Source organism: Pagrus major, chromosome 11 (assembly GCF_040436345.1).
Source record: "Pagrus major chromosome 11, Pma_NU_1.0".
In the NCBI taxonomy this organism is placed as follows: domain Eukaryota; kingdom Metazoa; phylum Chordata; class Actinopteri; order Spariformes; family Sparidae; genus Pagrus; species Pagrus major.
The window spans coordinates 4,815,329-4,831,515 of record NC_133225.1 but is presented as its reverse complement, the minus strand read 5'-3'; the positions used below and the strand labels follow the sequence as shown (position 1 = coordinate 4,831,515).

Below are 16,187 nucleotides of genomic sequence, written 5' to 3'. Positions count from 1 at the left end.
TCTGTCTCGAGCAGTCCAATTAATATTTTAATACCCACACCCATCTTCATATGAGGCCGTGAGCCAATCTTCTCGAATGACTAATATATGGGCGACAGAGAATGTTACACATGTGCTCGCTGAAAACAAGCAACGAGGGGGGAGAAGAAGTGGGTTTAGGCAAGCTGCTGCTTCCCCCCAAATAGGGACGTAAATCATCTCCGAGCATGATATTCTGAGCTTATCCTCAAAGAGCGAGAGCTTTTTTTTTTTTTTCTCCCCTCGGCTGTGTGAAAATGAAATGAATATTTCCAGATAAACAAGCGAGACGGTTAAACATCTCACCTCTCAAAGAGCCAACGACCGTTGCGCTTTTATTAAATATCGATTTGATTTGTAAAAAAAAAAAAAAAGGCCACATGCTGCGGGGGGTTAAATAAATGTCAAGTTCGTCCATTCCAGTTTACTTTTCTTGTCTTCTCGGTCGGTGACATTTTGTCTACACGGGGCAGTAAAAAACCCCAGCGATCAGATCCAAACACATGTGCAGCTTTCCTTCCAACATCACCCCACAATGCAGCATTCTGTATGTTATTAGTATATTCATTACAGAGCACAGCCGACGTATGAATCCCCCTCGTTTTTATTCATATTAACACACGAAATAAAGCGAAGCAATAAAGCCCGGTGCATGCCTCCTTGGCGAGAATTGCTTGTCAACAACAGCAGGGAGGACTAAGGCACTCGTCTGACAACAAGCCATCTTTGAAACGCCTCCAAGAGGGAAATGGCATCCATTAGAGACGTACAGAAAATGTGTGTTGACTCTGGGGGGGAGGAGGGGAGCGAGGGAGGGATGGTGAGGGGGTCCGAGTCACACACATACGCGCTAAGATAATTGTTTATCCCTGAGAGAACCTTCAGTGTTTGTCTGCGGGTGGCTAAGTAAGTTCACCAGCACTATTGGACAGGGAGCGCCCGGCAGTACCCGAGACTCGGAAAACATTAGGATGAATCAATTAGGCTGCCATTAGCCAATAAAGTGGCCCTCACTGAGTCGTGTAATTATGACCCACAGCAAAGCCAATTTTATGGAGGCACATTATCCCTTTCTTTTCTTTATTAATTTTATTTGTTTGAGATAATCCCTCCATGGTTTTAATTATGTGCTTTAGGTTCAGGCTGGAATAAATAAATCATCATTTGCTTCCATCACTTCCGAACACGGCAGGTTCTTGCGGTTTCTCTCTCCGCATGCGGGCGAAAAAAACAAGAGATTGTTACCGTTATGTCTGTCATCGTTAAAGAGATCACACTGATTAGACGGGTAGATTAAAAAAATGAACACCGTCGCATCCCTTTCCTGCAGAATCCCACATTAACCCCACTCGGAGCAGCTTCCCCCCATCAGATTGTGTGATAAGAGGCGGCAGGAAGAGCTGATATTATAGTCAGCAGCTACTTAGCTTGTTCCCAGCTCAGAGGACACTGTGTAAGTGTGACAATGTGCTGTCAATGAGGGATGACAGTACACAGCCAACATGGCGTAATGCATTGTTCCTTCCTGGGTCCCTCCTGACAGATGCTCTCCAAGACAGCTGGATCAGCAGCAAAGAATGGAGCTGGGATCTGGGCTGAGGATGGTGATGTGAGGCTGATTAGCGGCGGTGTACACGTGTCAGCAGCGAGGCCTGGGGATCGCGTCGGGAGTTTGTGTTGATTTCAGTTTAAGACACGTTTACCTATTTATTTTTTTTAGCGTGATGCTCAGCTTTTACGTAGCTCCGGTGGATGTAGTCGTTAGCTTTCCATTTGTCCATGACCTTTCTTATTCCAAACACAGTCAGCCTACTGGTGTGTTTTTTGTTTTTTTTGTCTTTCTCTTTGCCTTCCAAGAGATCTCCTTAGAAATGACCTTCTCTGCAACAGCCGCTCTTACAAGACTGATGTCGGAGGTGCTTCAAGCCAAGTAAAATAAACACATCGTGAATGTTAAGCTGGAACTTGGCAGACGCGAATGCGAGCGTTTCTGCGGACACAGGGAATTTTTATGTTCCATTTTCGTTTGACAGTCCAGACGGTTTATGAGTTCGGGGAGAAATCTGGTCTCGGTTTTTCAGTAGAAAAACGTCTGAGAAGAAGCTTCCTCCTGCTCATTTTTTGCGTGCTGGAGCTCTTTGGATTGTGCTTTTACTTGTGAAATGTATTTGTGTGTTCCAGTTACAGGGTCAGGTGAGCCGTCCGAAACAATCGGCTGGATTTAGGAATCAGAATTTGAAAAAAGGACGTTCTGTGAATCTTCTCAACCTTTGACACGTTGAATGCACCTTCCTCTCGTGCACTTTTGTCAGAAAAATCTCAGTTTTCTTCTTCTTAGAGTTTCTTCTACCCAGAATGACTTCCAGAAAGTGCAGCTCTTTTTTTCCTCTGTGGGATATTGTGGTGTGCTCTCGTTTTAACACCCACTTTAGTCTGGTATTTATGAGGTGGTAACTATAGAAGAAGAAAAACTGCCTCTCCATACTGGTGAGCGGTTCGGGAGCCTCGGCTGATGTACGTTAACTAAAGCGGACAGGCGTGTTTAGAGTTTCTGATGGAGCGGGTTTTGATCGGGTCAGAACGCGGCTGCAGAGTCGCGGGCGGTGCTGAGGTACGGCGGGGTGTGAAGCCATCCGAGAGTTTCCCCCGTCCATACATTACAGGAGTGATGAAGGAGTCTGGGTAATGAGACAGGATGTTTGTACAGTCCTGCCATCCCAGGAGACCTCCCCTCCTCCTCCTCCTCCTCCTCCAACACTCCTCCCACAGTCAATCTACCTCCCGCTGAGCCTGTGGCCTGAACCCCTGACCTCTTCCACTCGCCAACAGTTGCCATATTTGCATTTCCAGTCCACTTAAAGCGGAGGGGGGTCGGCCCGAGAGGAGCCCCCTCTTCTTCCTCTGCAAGTACAGCAGGCCTCATTCTCATCCCAGTGACCCCCTGCCCAGGCCTACCAACCCGGACAGCAGTCTGGGGTTAATGCACCAAGCACTCCCATTGTCTCTGAATTAATGAAGTGCTCCCTGCCTGTCCCTTCTCATTCAATGACAACGAGACAAATGACAAATGGTAACGTTTTAAATGGCTATCGACACACGCGGGGCATAAAGTCACAGAGGCAGAGCTGGTGTTAGCGCCGCGGCCGAGGCCCCCCCTGCGACAACAATGCCAGCTGCTGTCGATGCACTTTCGATGTCCACTCTGGGATCAATTTGGATCCGAGCAGCAGCGGCAGCACGCTCCGGCACGGGAGAAGGTGTTTTATATTGAAATGGATGGTTCTCAGATGGAGGAGGAAGAGTCAGAGCCTGGGAGTGTTTTCACCCCAGAAAATGGAAGGTGGGACTTTAAATCTCGTAAAGAATGGCAAGGGAGACCTCTAGTGGAAGAGAGAGGTACTGGTCCACATCAGTGTTGGTGAAGAGGCTTAAGGATACCATTTAGTGTGCAGAGCAGCACTGAACATTGTGTTTCATGTCGCGTTTCAGATCAATTAATATTGATAACACTATATACTGTGCCGTTTTAGGAGTCAAGCTCACAAGCATTCCCTCTTTCTCTGCTCATTTAGTGTCTGTCCGATAAAATCTACGTGTTTTTAATGAAATACAATGTGTCAAGTACGCTGTAAGTTGTGTGGACACATATACTACAGCCAAACAACAACTCTGGCAGTTAAAATACTACCATAAATAGAAAACAATAAAAGCAGTTATGATAATGACAATGCCATAAATTGCCGAATACTGTGTCTTATAGTTTCAAAATGAAGGTAACACATTAAATCTAGTGATTAATGTCATCATTTATTTATTGTTTCAGTCAGAAAACATAGAACATGCGTTTTGAATCACTAACAACTTCCTCCAGTCAGCCTCTCGGTCCTGTCTGTCAGCTGGAGAGTCCAGTGATACAACAACACAACACTGACACTGACACAGCTCCTTCGTTGTTAACATTCATTTCTTTCTGGAGAAATGTATGTAAACTGAGAATAAGTCCTTTTTAAGTAGTATTTAGTCATCATCACACACACCAACAGTCTCTACTCGTGTCTCGTTTTGCTCCAGCTCACTGCATCACTCACATCGAGCTGCTGCTGCATGTGTGGGTTGCAGCAGCTCGGCCGTGCATTCAGCTGACAGCTTGTTACGGTGCATCGCGCCACTCTAGGTGTGACCTTTTCCAACTGACCTCTGACCTCCTCCTGTCATTGCAGTGCTGAGTATCCGCGGCGCCCAGGAGGAGGAGCCCCCGGATCCCCAGCTCATGCGGCTGGACAACATGCTGCTGGCGGAGGGCGTATCCGGTCCGGAGAAAGGCGGAGGCTCGGCAGCTGCTGCAGCTGCGGCGGCGGCCTCGGGAGGAGCGGGGGCGGACAACTCGGCGGAGCACTCTGACTACAGGGCCAAGCTGACCCAGATCAGACAGATCTACCACACGGAGCTGGAGAAGTACGAACAGGTGAGAAGAGCGGATGACCTGACTGCACATGTCAACATCAGACGTCTCATTTTTATTGATTTTGACTGTTACAGCATTATCACATCTCCCAATAACAGTATATGACTGAATCAGACTTTCATAACAACACTAATAGTGATCGTAATCTGTTTGATATAGTGGCTTTCCAAAGAGGGAAGAGAAACAGGTGATATGACCGTTACCTTGTTAAAACCAGCTTCAAAGTACTCGAGGAGGCTGTAACACTGTTTACTGAGGTTTATCTCAACTTTCCAGAGTTTTTTATGTAATTACAGCCCTCTGCACAATATATAGTAACAACAACAAACTCAAACAATAATGCACAACAAAGGACAGGTTCACCCAAAAGTCTGCCGATGGAGAGTCAGGTGAAGTTTCGTAGTCCACAAAACATTTCTGGAGCTTCACAGCAAAACAGCGCTGCAGCTTTCTCCTGAACAACTGAAGAAGGGTGGGAAGTGTTTTTATTACTGCCATGCTGTTTTGCTAAATTGAAATTTTTTAACATATAACATCATAATAACACGCAGGAGCCTACATTTCCCACAATGCATCTTGATCTGCATCTATTTGTTTGACCCTCCTCCTGAGTAAATGCCCGTGTGTTTCAAACTCCACAGCTCAGTTTTAAATGCAGGCTATGAGATACACATTATATAACGTTATTAAAGGTTTAGGGATGTCAGAAAATAACCAAAAAAAATGCTCATCACAATTTCCTCAACATCCTCAAGTTGCTTGTTTTTGTCCAGTTAACAGTCCAGAAGATTGACGATATTCAATTTACAATCAGATGAAACGAAAAAAGCATCAAATCTTCAAAAAAGTTGCGAGAAGCCAGAGGTGTATGCAGGATACATGTCCCGAGCACTTTTTTGGAAACAGACAGCTTTGTCTTCATCTGTTCAAGCAGAATTTGTTAAAAATGTTCAGAAAAAAAGGAAAATCTAAATAACAGCCCACAACATGTGCAGGAAAACTGTTTGTTAGATAATAGATGTGATCAGTATATACTCAGTATCTAATGCATAAGGTGGATTGGTTAGCAAGCTAGCTAGAATAGCCTCAGGTTTGCTAACACAATCATTTTATTTGCTGGATTTTATGGTAACAGTGCTGCTTGCTAAAAAAAAAGTTTGTAAATTTAATATACGATCCTCCAGTTACATTGCTTAAAAATGGATATGTTGAATACTATTTTTTTTAAAAAGTTTTATAGCCACCACTTCTCAACACAAAGTGACGCCCTCGCTGACAACAACATTTGTCTGATAGTTGTGGTTAACCATCGGGGCACCACTGTGGCTCGTCCTCTTTGCGATGAAAGGTTTTCATTTAGACCCGAAACACTGAGTCAATTATTTGATTAGTCACAAGATAAAATAATCAGCAGCTATTTTTATCATTTAAATCATTTTTTGAGTGATAATACAAGAAGTCCTCTCATTGAAGCTACTAATTTGAGAGGATTTGCTGCTGTTCTTTGTGTTACTTGATCGTAAATTCAATATTTTACGAACACAGGACATTTGAGGATGTCACGTTGGCCTTCCCGGCTCTATACAGCCTCTGATGCACAACCAGAAGATGCTAATAAAAGTTCATTTACCACAGAAAACACAGATTATTCATATCATTGCGATGCATCTTCCTACTTTTCATTCTCTCTCCTTTTTAAAGCTTTCTCTATATATACCTACACTCGACTTCACTGAGGCAGCATCGGCCTTAAATAGGATCTCAACCCCTGTGGACTTGAATGTTTCCTCAATATACATCACTGTCAGTAAGAATTCACTTTAGATGCGTGTTTCCACCCCAGAATAGTCCAGCGTATAGCAGTATGCTGTGCGTCTCTGTGTATATTTCCAAGTATAGTCATGAAAGTCTGTTGGAAGAGGTGGGGAGGGGTATGATTTCCTCTCATTGCCTTGATAACCGATGCATTCATGACAATAGCATCCCCTTTCAGATGAATGCGAGTAAGACAGATGAACACACAGATAGACAGACACAGACAAAGCCTGACACGGCTAAATCCAGAGAGAGATCGACAGGAGGAGAAGGAAATAAAGAAGAGGAGACAGTAAGAGACACGGAGTCGGGAGTGTAATATCGTGGCAGATTCACGCCTGGTGTCACACGGGGGGATGAATGAAACGTCGTGGCATGTTCGTCTCTCAGGGTGGCTACGCTGTGAAAGTGTGTGTCTGGGAAGGGAACAGCTGTCATTGGCTCCTCTCAACACACTGCCATCACCACTTCTGTTAAATATGAAATATATCAGCGCTTATATTCCCCCGTTGGCTGCGTGAGAGAAAGCTTGGCCCAGAACCACATTAAGCAAAGAGCCGGATTTTTAGATCCTTTCATCTGAGAATTTAAAAACCCCTGTATGTGAATGTGTGTGTGTGCAGATGTGAGTTGATGAAGCCACATTGAAAGTGCCTTATTCACAGTTGTGTTTTTTTTTTTTCCACTCCTTCTATGTGTGTGTCTTTCTCCTTCCAGGCATGCAACGAGTTCACCACCCACGTGATGAACCTGTTGCGGGAGCAGTCGCGCACGCGGCCAATTTCGCCCAAAGAGATCGAGCGCATGGTGAACATCATCCACCGCAAGTTCAGCTCCATCCAGATGCAGCTCAAACAGAGCACCTGCGAGGCCGTTATGATCCTGCGCTCCCGCTTCCTCGATGCCAGGTGTGTGTCCTTGTATGCAGCTCGTGTGTGCACATTTCCATTCTGCTCCACAAATAACCTTCCAATTTAACAACACTGCAAATCATCATGTGCTCCCCTTCTCGGCCTGATATCCATATGAATGGCTGATGTAGGAGGCCTATCATGCTATAAACATGCTGTAGCACATGCTGTTTTTGCTACTTTGCCACACACATACTGGACTGGGTTTGCATCTACGGATGCCATTTGGACCAGCATACCCACTAGCACTGGCCAATAAGAGTTCCCTGCGTGCTCCATAACGCTAACTGTTTCCCTTTTTTAATGTAATCGCTTGTTCCTTTTGATGCGTGCTTCGGATTTGCATACATTTCTCCAAGGATAAATGTCGCTCAAAGTCTGAGTTGGAGGCATAACATTTAAATGAGGCATGCGCTCCCTTACAAAGCTCCCTATCTATTCTCTTGCAAATTATTGTGGTGGCGCAGCAGCGAGGGGAAGGGGAGAGGGGAGAGGAAGAGGAAAGCTTTCACTGGTTGAGAGGCACTGCCATGCTCGGCTCCGCTGATTAATCTACTGGCTGCTGGAGCCCCATGCTGTGCACATTTACATATTCTCAAGCAGGCTTTTGGAGTGCGGGACAGAGATTTTAGCACAAATCTCCTCACCGGTGGGTACATGCATGGAGATTTTACAGGGTTCCCCTCCAGCTTATGTAAAGCCCTCTTTAGATGTGGCACATGCAGACATGACCTGATAGGTGCAGGAGATAAAGGGTCAGTCAACTCATGGGCATCTGCATATGATATCTGTCTGCTTCCAGGTGTTGTGTGTGGGGGGGCTTTTCAAAACGTTCATGTTCACATGGAAACCATGAAAAATTGTAGTATGTAAATTAGTATTTGATGTTTGATCAACCCAGCCTTGTTCCTGTGCTGCCATGTATTTTCAGCATGCTGGAGTACTGAGACTTTACTTGGATTACTGGTGTGCTCATTTCCTGTTTTATTTTGTAGTTTATCGCCTCATGTTTCTTGTTTTAGGTGTCCCTTCCTGTCTTTGTCTGTTTTACCGCCATTTTTTCTTTGTACACCTGTGTTGCATTAATTAATCCTTCCTCTGTGTTGAAGCCTGTGTTTTTCCTGAGTTCCTGATTAGACTTTCCTTTGTCTGCCTTTTGTTGCTTGTTTTTTAGATTTTGGACTTTTGCTCCCGGCATTAAAGATTTTTGTTCTTTTACCTGCCTGCCTTTGCAAGTTTAAACAAAAAAGGACCCAAACGCATGAAAGTCAAAGGTAGGCAGGTAAAAGAACAAAAAGCTGGTGACCAAATTGAGGGGAAAACACAGGAATGATTAACTAATGTAAAACAGGTGTACACAGGAAAAAGGAGTGGTAAAACAGACAAAGGCAGGAAGTGGAACTACAAAATAAAACAGGAAATGGCCAAATCAGTAATCCAAACCATGATATGTGTTGTACATTTGACAAAGTTCTTCGATGACATTTTTCAAAACTATTCTCCATATGATAGCTGAGTTTCGGTACCGACACCCGGACATTTTTTGTATACTTGCTTTAAAGGTAAAAACCAACACTTTGGCCAAATGAATCGTCATGAATCTGACCAGACATTTAATGTAATCCTTACATACTGCTTTTCAACACTGGGGATATAGATACATTTAAATCAGAACTGAACCAAGAGCTTGTTTTTGATCGTTCATCAAAGATATATTCTTTACTCAGTTCATTCTTCATATTGAATTCTCTCACATTTTGCCTGTTGTCTGTTAACTCACAGACTGAATCGTTTTAATTTTTTCCACAACTAATAGTGGGGTTTTCATAGACTATAATGATCCTTTCTGCGCCGTTATTGCTACTGCTAATTCTTTTTTTCCGTTGCTCATAAACAGAACTGTAGTTGAAGCAGTTCAAGGCTCAAATTGGTCTCTTGAGTCTCGAAGCAAAACCGCAGCTAAATTGAACGTTTTTAAGTGTGGCTGAGGTTTTCACAAAGCAAGTAATGTTCATCCAAAGCAAGACCGTGGTGACCCAAAGACACCAAGTTATTTGTAGACCAAGATAGTCACGCTAACAATCAGAATGCGAGGCTCCAGCAATTAAAAATAGAGTTTAGATGATGGGCTTGAATTGGAGAGAAGCATTTTTCTAACCACTTCTTCAACAATCAAACAACAAGTGGACTACCAAAATGTCATTTTTTGGAGTCTGGATGAAAGCAAACTGAAGGGATGTAATCTGAGAGGGCATGTGTGTTAAAGCAGAAGTGGTGACTGTTGATTATTTTCTCCATTAAGTGATTCATTGTTTGGTCTATTAAATGTCAGAAAATGGTGAAAAAATGTTGATCAGTGTTTCAATGTTGTCCTCAAATGTCTTGTTTTTTCCACAATGAAGATATTCAGTTTACCATCAGAGAGGAGGGAAGAAAACAGAAAATACTTATTACCACTCCTTACATTATCAATTAGAAAACCAGTTGATTAATTGTATAGGTGACAACTAATCAATCCATTGTTGTAGCATTAATTTTTTATCACTTCTGTTTTAGGGTTTTATGGTTTAAGAAGAATTTGACACTTGTTGAACTCATACACAAAAAACAAATATGGGGCAGTATATCACAAGAGTAACCGCTAACTGCTGCTCAACTGCAGCTGCTGTTAGCTAGTTGGCTTAGTTAGTGGTGCAGCTAGCTGTACAAGCCCCGGGAAGCACTGGTGTTCACACCACTAGCACAGAAGCTTTAGGCCAGGACGGGGCAGGGCTAGCTGGTTAGCATGCTAAACACGCTTTGCAACATAATATGTAGGTATCACAATGTTAAATTGTTGATAGTTTAAGTGAAGTTTTGAATGTTTTCAACCAAAATTCTGACATATTGCCCATTTAAAGCCCCTATGAGTTATTCATTTTGAATGTAATCACTACGAGTGGTAGTGTACACTGTGTTGGTCAGCAATGCACACTACAATCTACTGTGTTGGTCAGCAATGCACACTACAATCCACTGTGTTGGTCAGCAATGCACACTACAATCTACTCCATGTTGCAATGACATTTACCGTTTTTTTATTTCCTGTTTTAACTTCCGATGTTCTTTTTGCAGACGGAAAAGACGAAACTTCAACAAGCAGGCGACAGAGATCCTGAATGAGTATTTCTACTCACACCTCAGTAACCCTTACCCCAGTGAGGAGGCTAAAGAAGAGCTGGCAAAGAAGTGTGCCATCACAGTTGCCCAGGTACACCACAGATCACTGCCACCCCACCCACCAACCACACCACCTGTAGGGTGACTACTGTACATGGAACAATCCAGACAAACACGATTTCTAATGTGAAGCAGCTGCGAGCATCTTGGCAAGTAACCTAATAATAAGTTCTCTGACTGTCATGAGTACAGACAGCTCCTCTAATCTTTGAGCAGTACCTTTTATTGAGACAACAAAGGACTTGAAGTATAAATACGCCATGTCATAAGTTTTGTTGTCTTGTAATTCAAACCAGAAAAAAAGAGCTATTTTTTGACCAATGACTGTTTGTTTCTTTTTGAAGTAAAGCAAGATAAAGACAACACTTACTGTCATAGTGGGAACACGTTTTCTTAGAATACAGAAAATATACAAAAAAATCAGGTAAAAGTACTTATTTTAACTTGTAAATGGACACAGTGGATGTAAATGTAATCGCTTCTTTTGATAATTCATAACAAAAGAAAAACATTGTTTCCTTTTCTTTTGTTTTGTACCAAATCAAACCATGTAAACAAATGACAAAGCTATGAATTGATTAATTAAAAAAAAAGATCAGTAGGTAAATTAATTGTGAAAATAATCTCTTCAGCCGTACAGTATGTGCACCAGGCGATATGAGAGGGGAGTACCATCCCCCTTCTTGATCAAAATGCATCCCACTTGTTATCCTGCCACCTCCCCCCTCTCCTCCCTCTCGTAGCAGAGAGAGTGTGTGTTAGTCTACTCCGCCTCGTTTATCTAACCGAGGCCACAACCACGGCTCTGAAACCAGAAGAACCGTTCGCTGGTCACAGGTGAATGAAACGAAACAAGTCCATCCCCCCGTTAGAAATTAACAAAATCGCTTACTGAGTATATGAAAGCAATTAGCAAGACCATTAGCCCCTGAGAAATAGCACTGCAGTCATTTGATGTATGCTGCAATGATGATTTACAATCGATTTCACGGTAACCAACCAAACATCTAAAGCCACTCGAGATGTTTGTGCCAATTATCACTGATAATCAGAAAGAGTTTAAATATTTAGGCACCTTGTATTTTTTTTTTTTTTTTCATCTTTGCATTCTAGCGCTCAAGTTGTTTCAATTCTGTGTGAATCGATAATAAGGAAAGCAATGCCAACGCCAAGGTAAACAAGCAGTTTGTGTTTTGAATCCATCATTTGGGAATGGATTGTTTTCTCAATTGGTTTCATTAATTTATACCAAGTGATTCGAGGATGCATCTGGGCCTGATTGTGGAAGCTGCTCAGCGGCTGAATGATTTGTAGAGTTTCCGTTTCTTGGCCATAATAAAGGAGAATGTTTACCTTCTCCGCGTATTGGAAACTTTGCAGGATTGATTCGGTTTTCATTTTAATGTTGTTTATCATTAGCGCCGGGATTACCCCCCTGGCTTCATCTGGGAGTCCATTAGCAGTAATGGGTGTTAGCGGATGTTGACTGATTGGTGCTTGCGTGAGTTCTGATGATAGCTGCAGTCATGGTGACATAATGAGACTGTTATTGGCAATCATTCCATTCTGGCACTAATGCAGATTCACAGCACCAGTCTATGTGTAGCCCCTACCTCTGACAGAGGCTCTCTGTAGTGTTACGCATGCCATTAAGGCCACGCAAAGCTAAAGACTACCCTGATTTCATTTGAATGCTTACCCTCAAAATGTGGAGAGGGCTCTGTATGTTAAGATTTCATGACGATTAAACTATTCTCTTGTTTTTATCTGCTCAGGTTTCCAACTGGTTTGGGAATAAAAGAATCAGATACAAGAAAAACATTGGTAAGTTCCAAGAAGAAGCCAACATGTACGCTGCGAGAACTGCCGTCAATGCGGCTAATGCATCCTCACATGGAAGCCAAGCAAATTCACCCTCAACTCCAAACTCTGCAGGTGAGACAGGAAGTCCCTGGCTCTGCTCAGCTATTAGACATGTACCTCCTCTCTTGTGCATTACTTCAACAAAGCGACTATTGCAGTTTTGACAGTTTCAGGCTATTTAATGCTGGTGCTGGTGGTTTGTAAGGAATAAAAACTAACAATAGGAACTAACAAAAAAGGCAGTTCTCGTAGAAGGAACATGCCTTTCAGCTGGTAATGCACCATTATTATATTGAATAGGTCGAAATTTTCCCTTAAAATTTTTCCCTGTGTCAGAAATGAGCCAACCTGAGCCCCGTGCCAAGCCTCTCTATGCTTACTGTCCTTTTTGTCTTCATCTCAGTTAATCATATTCTTCATGTATGACTGTATAACTCTTGTGTTCATCATGTTCTGCTGTACTGACATTCAAAGGATAAGCCTGGTTATATTCTATACTCCTTTCTTATTGTCAACAGATTAGATGAAAAGTCGAAAAACAGCTATGCTTAAAAAAACAGCCTGATTATATTTTTTTCTTCTGAAGCAAAGAGCTCCTAAAAATATTAGCGTGAGCCACACTGTTGGACAGGGTGACATGTTCCCTCATTGTAGTGAACATGGACACTATTTATTGAGTCAGTGTAACATATCTGTATACAGGTCGTGTCAAAAAGTCCTGGTCTTTGTCCTTGGTCTTTTTATACAGCAGCCTCACGCTGCCGCGCCAAAAAAGAAAACGGATCAGTATCACTTCATAACGTGACAGGGTTTTTGTTACAGCAAGATGTTTTCAAGTTAATACGACATACAAACCTTTATAACGCATTATATAAATATATATATATAGATATTTATCTTAAAATGTGATAACTTATTATAACAAAATGTTTCAGGTATGAAAATAATAACATATGTTGTTAAAACAAGAAACATTTCATTTTATAACAATGTTCTATTTACCATTTTATAACGCGAAAACTCAATATAACATAAAACTTGTCAGGTTATAACTTAATAACTTATATTGCTATAACAACAAACTTGCCTTGTTATAAAACCAAACTATTTATCTTGTTACAATGTGAAACATTTCATTTTGTAACATGCTAACTTATTGTTAAACATTTCACGTTATAAAGTGTTAACTAACATTGTTTTAACATGAAACATTATAAAGTGATAATATAACGTGAAAATATCTTGATATTAAGTGAAACATTTTATGTTATATAGTAAATTCTCTTGTGAACGTTTCATGTTATGACAAGAAAAAAGTTTCTTGTTATAACATGATCAGTTTGTATGTTGTAATATGTGAAAATATATTGTTATAACACAAACTTTTCACCGTACAACGTGTTCTTTTCCTGCCACGGCAGCAATGGGCATCCGTATTTTTATGAGACTTGTTGACAATAAAATAAAAATGGAAATAGAATAATGCTAGCCTTATCCTTTAATGCTACTGTCCTGTGTTTTTAGTAATCAGTGTATTTGCCGTTTTACCAGGAGTCAGAGCAGGAAGCATGTTTAGCCTAGCATAAAACAAGCATGGGAAGCCAATACAACTAGCATAAATCCTTAAAAAAAATGAAAAACATATGCACACTCAAATCACTCCAAAGCTGATCATTCAAATGTTGAATCATGTAGTCACCAAATAAATTCAAAAGTCATGTTAGTTTTGTTGGTAGGTGCATTTTGTCAGATTCGACAGAGCTAGGCTAACAGTTTCACGCTCTGTCTCATTCTTGTGCTAAGCTAGGTTAAACACATCCTGAGCCTACAATCTCTACTTAACTCTGTGATCACATTATATTTATAATTTGACTTTGGGTAAGACCGCAAGCAAGCACTTTTGGACTGCTTTGTCAATTCTTTTTTTCTCTGGTTAGCTTAGCCATGTCACTAAACAGCACTAACACTTACCTTTTTTCTACAACTGGAGGTTAAAACTTCTACCTGACACAAACACCTCTTGTGTCGGGTCACAGCTGTATCTCTTCTGTTCTTAACGTGTCCGTTAGTTTCCTCTTGGCTCCGTTTCTTCTCATTTAACAGAGCCTGTCTTGGCTGCTAGCTAACCCCTCTGCATGGTGCTGCTCCGGGCTGCTTGCCTGGACCGGCCTTGCACACTTTGCTTAGCCTGCTTTGCTCTCTGTCTCTCTGTGATTCGACTGCTCCCTCTCTCCTTTCAGGTTCTGCTGGCTCTTTTAACATGTCAAACTCCGGGGACTTGTTCATGAGCGTGCAGTCTCTCAATGGGGACTCGTACCAGGGGGCTCAGGTGGGAGCCAACGTGCAGTCACAGGTAGGGCCATGAGCAGCGCAGCAGATAATACAGCAGCAGGCCCATAGACCTTTCTCACAGCAGACATTCTGACTTGTCATAAACAGGTGTGACTATTATTAAAAGTGCAATATGTAAGAATCTTTCTAAAAAGTCATACTTAAAACAAATAGGCGGAGTGGCCGCTAATTGCTGCTAACTGTAGCTGCTCTTAGCGAGTTAGCTCAGTTAGCTGTGCGGCTAGCCATTCAGACTGGGACCTGAGAACCAGGTTAGTGTCTGTGTTTGCACCTTGCTTAGGAGCTTTGGACCGGGATGGGGTGGGGCTAGCTGGTTAGCATGTTAGCTTCAATCATTTATTTTCTTTCTGTTGATAACTTCAATACATTTTTTAATGTTTTCAACTCAAATTCTGACATACTGCACCTTTAATTAAACTAATATATATGAAAACTCATAACTCTTAACTCTAATTCAGTCGTTTGTCAGTCCACATTAATCAAGCTAATGTAGACTATTTGCTAAATATGCTGTGACTGCAAGGCTAACAATGGTCATGTCTAGATGGTAACTGCAGACCCGCAAGAAGATCTTGCAAGAGTGATCACTTTGACCAAAATCATGATCTTTTCCTAAACCTAACCACGTGTTTTTGTGCCTAAACCTAACAAGACCGTAACCACAGCATTGTCACATTAAACAATACACCCTACTCAAACTTTGTCAAGGGTATTGGAATATTTTTAGTGTTTCACCTGATTGATATATCTGAATTTTTATTTTGTGTCACATTTCATTTGACTTTCATTTTCAAATCTCTGGAGAGTTTTAAAAATCTACAGTTACCGTCCAGGAATGATCGAAAGCAAATGGTGGTAGCCATCTTGGAATACCGTGTGAATGCTGTCATTTCAAAATAAGGGAGGTTTCCCTGTTTCCCGTTTGTCAACATTACACAAGTACAAAATTAGCGTTTGCTTCATATTGCCTTTGAATGATTTATTTATTTGATGAGTGAATTACATAGAATTCAGTTGTCTGACACTAAAACCTAACCTAAATAATGCAACCCTTGCTAGAATGAAAGCACTGTTGTTTTATGTAATCATCCCACGTGATTGATTCAACTTCATTTTCACTATATATTTTTACCCAGCCATGCACACCCCCATTGCAGTACTTCTACGTCCCCACAGGGGAGCCAGCCCAACAGAAAACCACTAGCTGACGCAGACCTAAATGGAACAGAGCCATCATTGATGTTATTAATTATACCTGTGCTTTTCCTGCTATGACAAGATACACTAGCTCCTCTATAGAGCTTTTCCACCGTCTCAAGGGCAGACTGTGTGTAACAATGTGTTTACTATGTGAATAGTTTTTATTTCTAGCGAGCAGAAAGCAAAAGTTGTTTATCCTAAATTTCCTTTTTGTTTGATTGGACCTTGTTGTCTCCAAGGATATACTTGCAGCACTGTTGTCTTGTCGTCTCTCTTGTTGTGTTGTCATCCTCCTCTCTGTTCTCTTGTGCTTCTCTTGTGTTGACTCTGACCTTGCTTTGTTT

The 16,187-nt window shown here is 41.8% G+C and overlaps 1 protein-coding gene across 2 annotated transcripts in view; it reads left to right on the top strand.

Moving 5' to 3' along the window:
- The window catches only part of pbx1b (pre-B-cell leukemia homeobox 1b), a 60,917-nt gene that overhangs the window by 41,913 nt on the left and 2,817 nt on the right, over window positions 1-16,187 (top strand). The window contains exons 3-7 of one of the 2 annotated variants that reach the window (XM_073476663.1): window positions 4,239-4,483; window positions 7,016-7,206; window positions 10,324-10,459; window positions 12,204-12,363; window positions 14,532-14,620. In XM_073476663.1, the coding sequence (XP_073332764.1) occupies window positions 4,239-4,483; window positions 7,016-7,206; window positions 10,324-10,459; window positions 12,204-12,363; window positions 14,532-14,620 (821 nt within the window). Of the gene's footprint in view, window positions 1-4,238; window positions 4,484-7,015; window positions 7,207-10,323; window positions 10,460-12,203; window positions 12,364-14,531; window positions 14,645-16,187 lie in introns of both variants that reach the window. The other variant, XM_073476662.1, reaches the window with a different exon arrangement.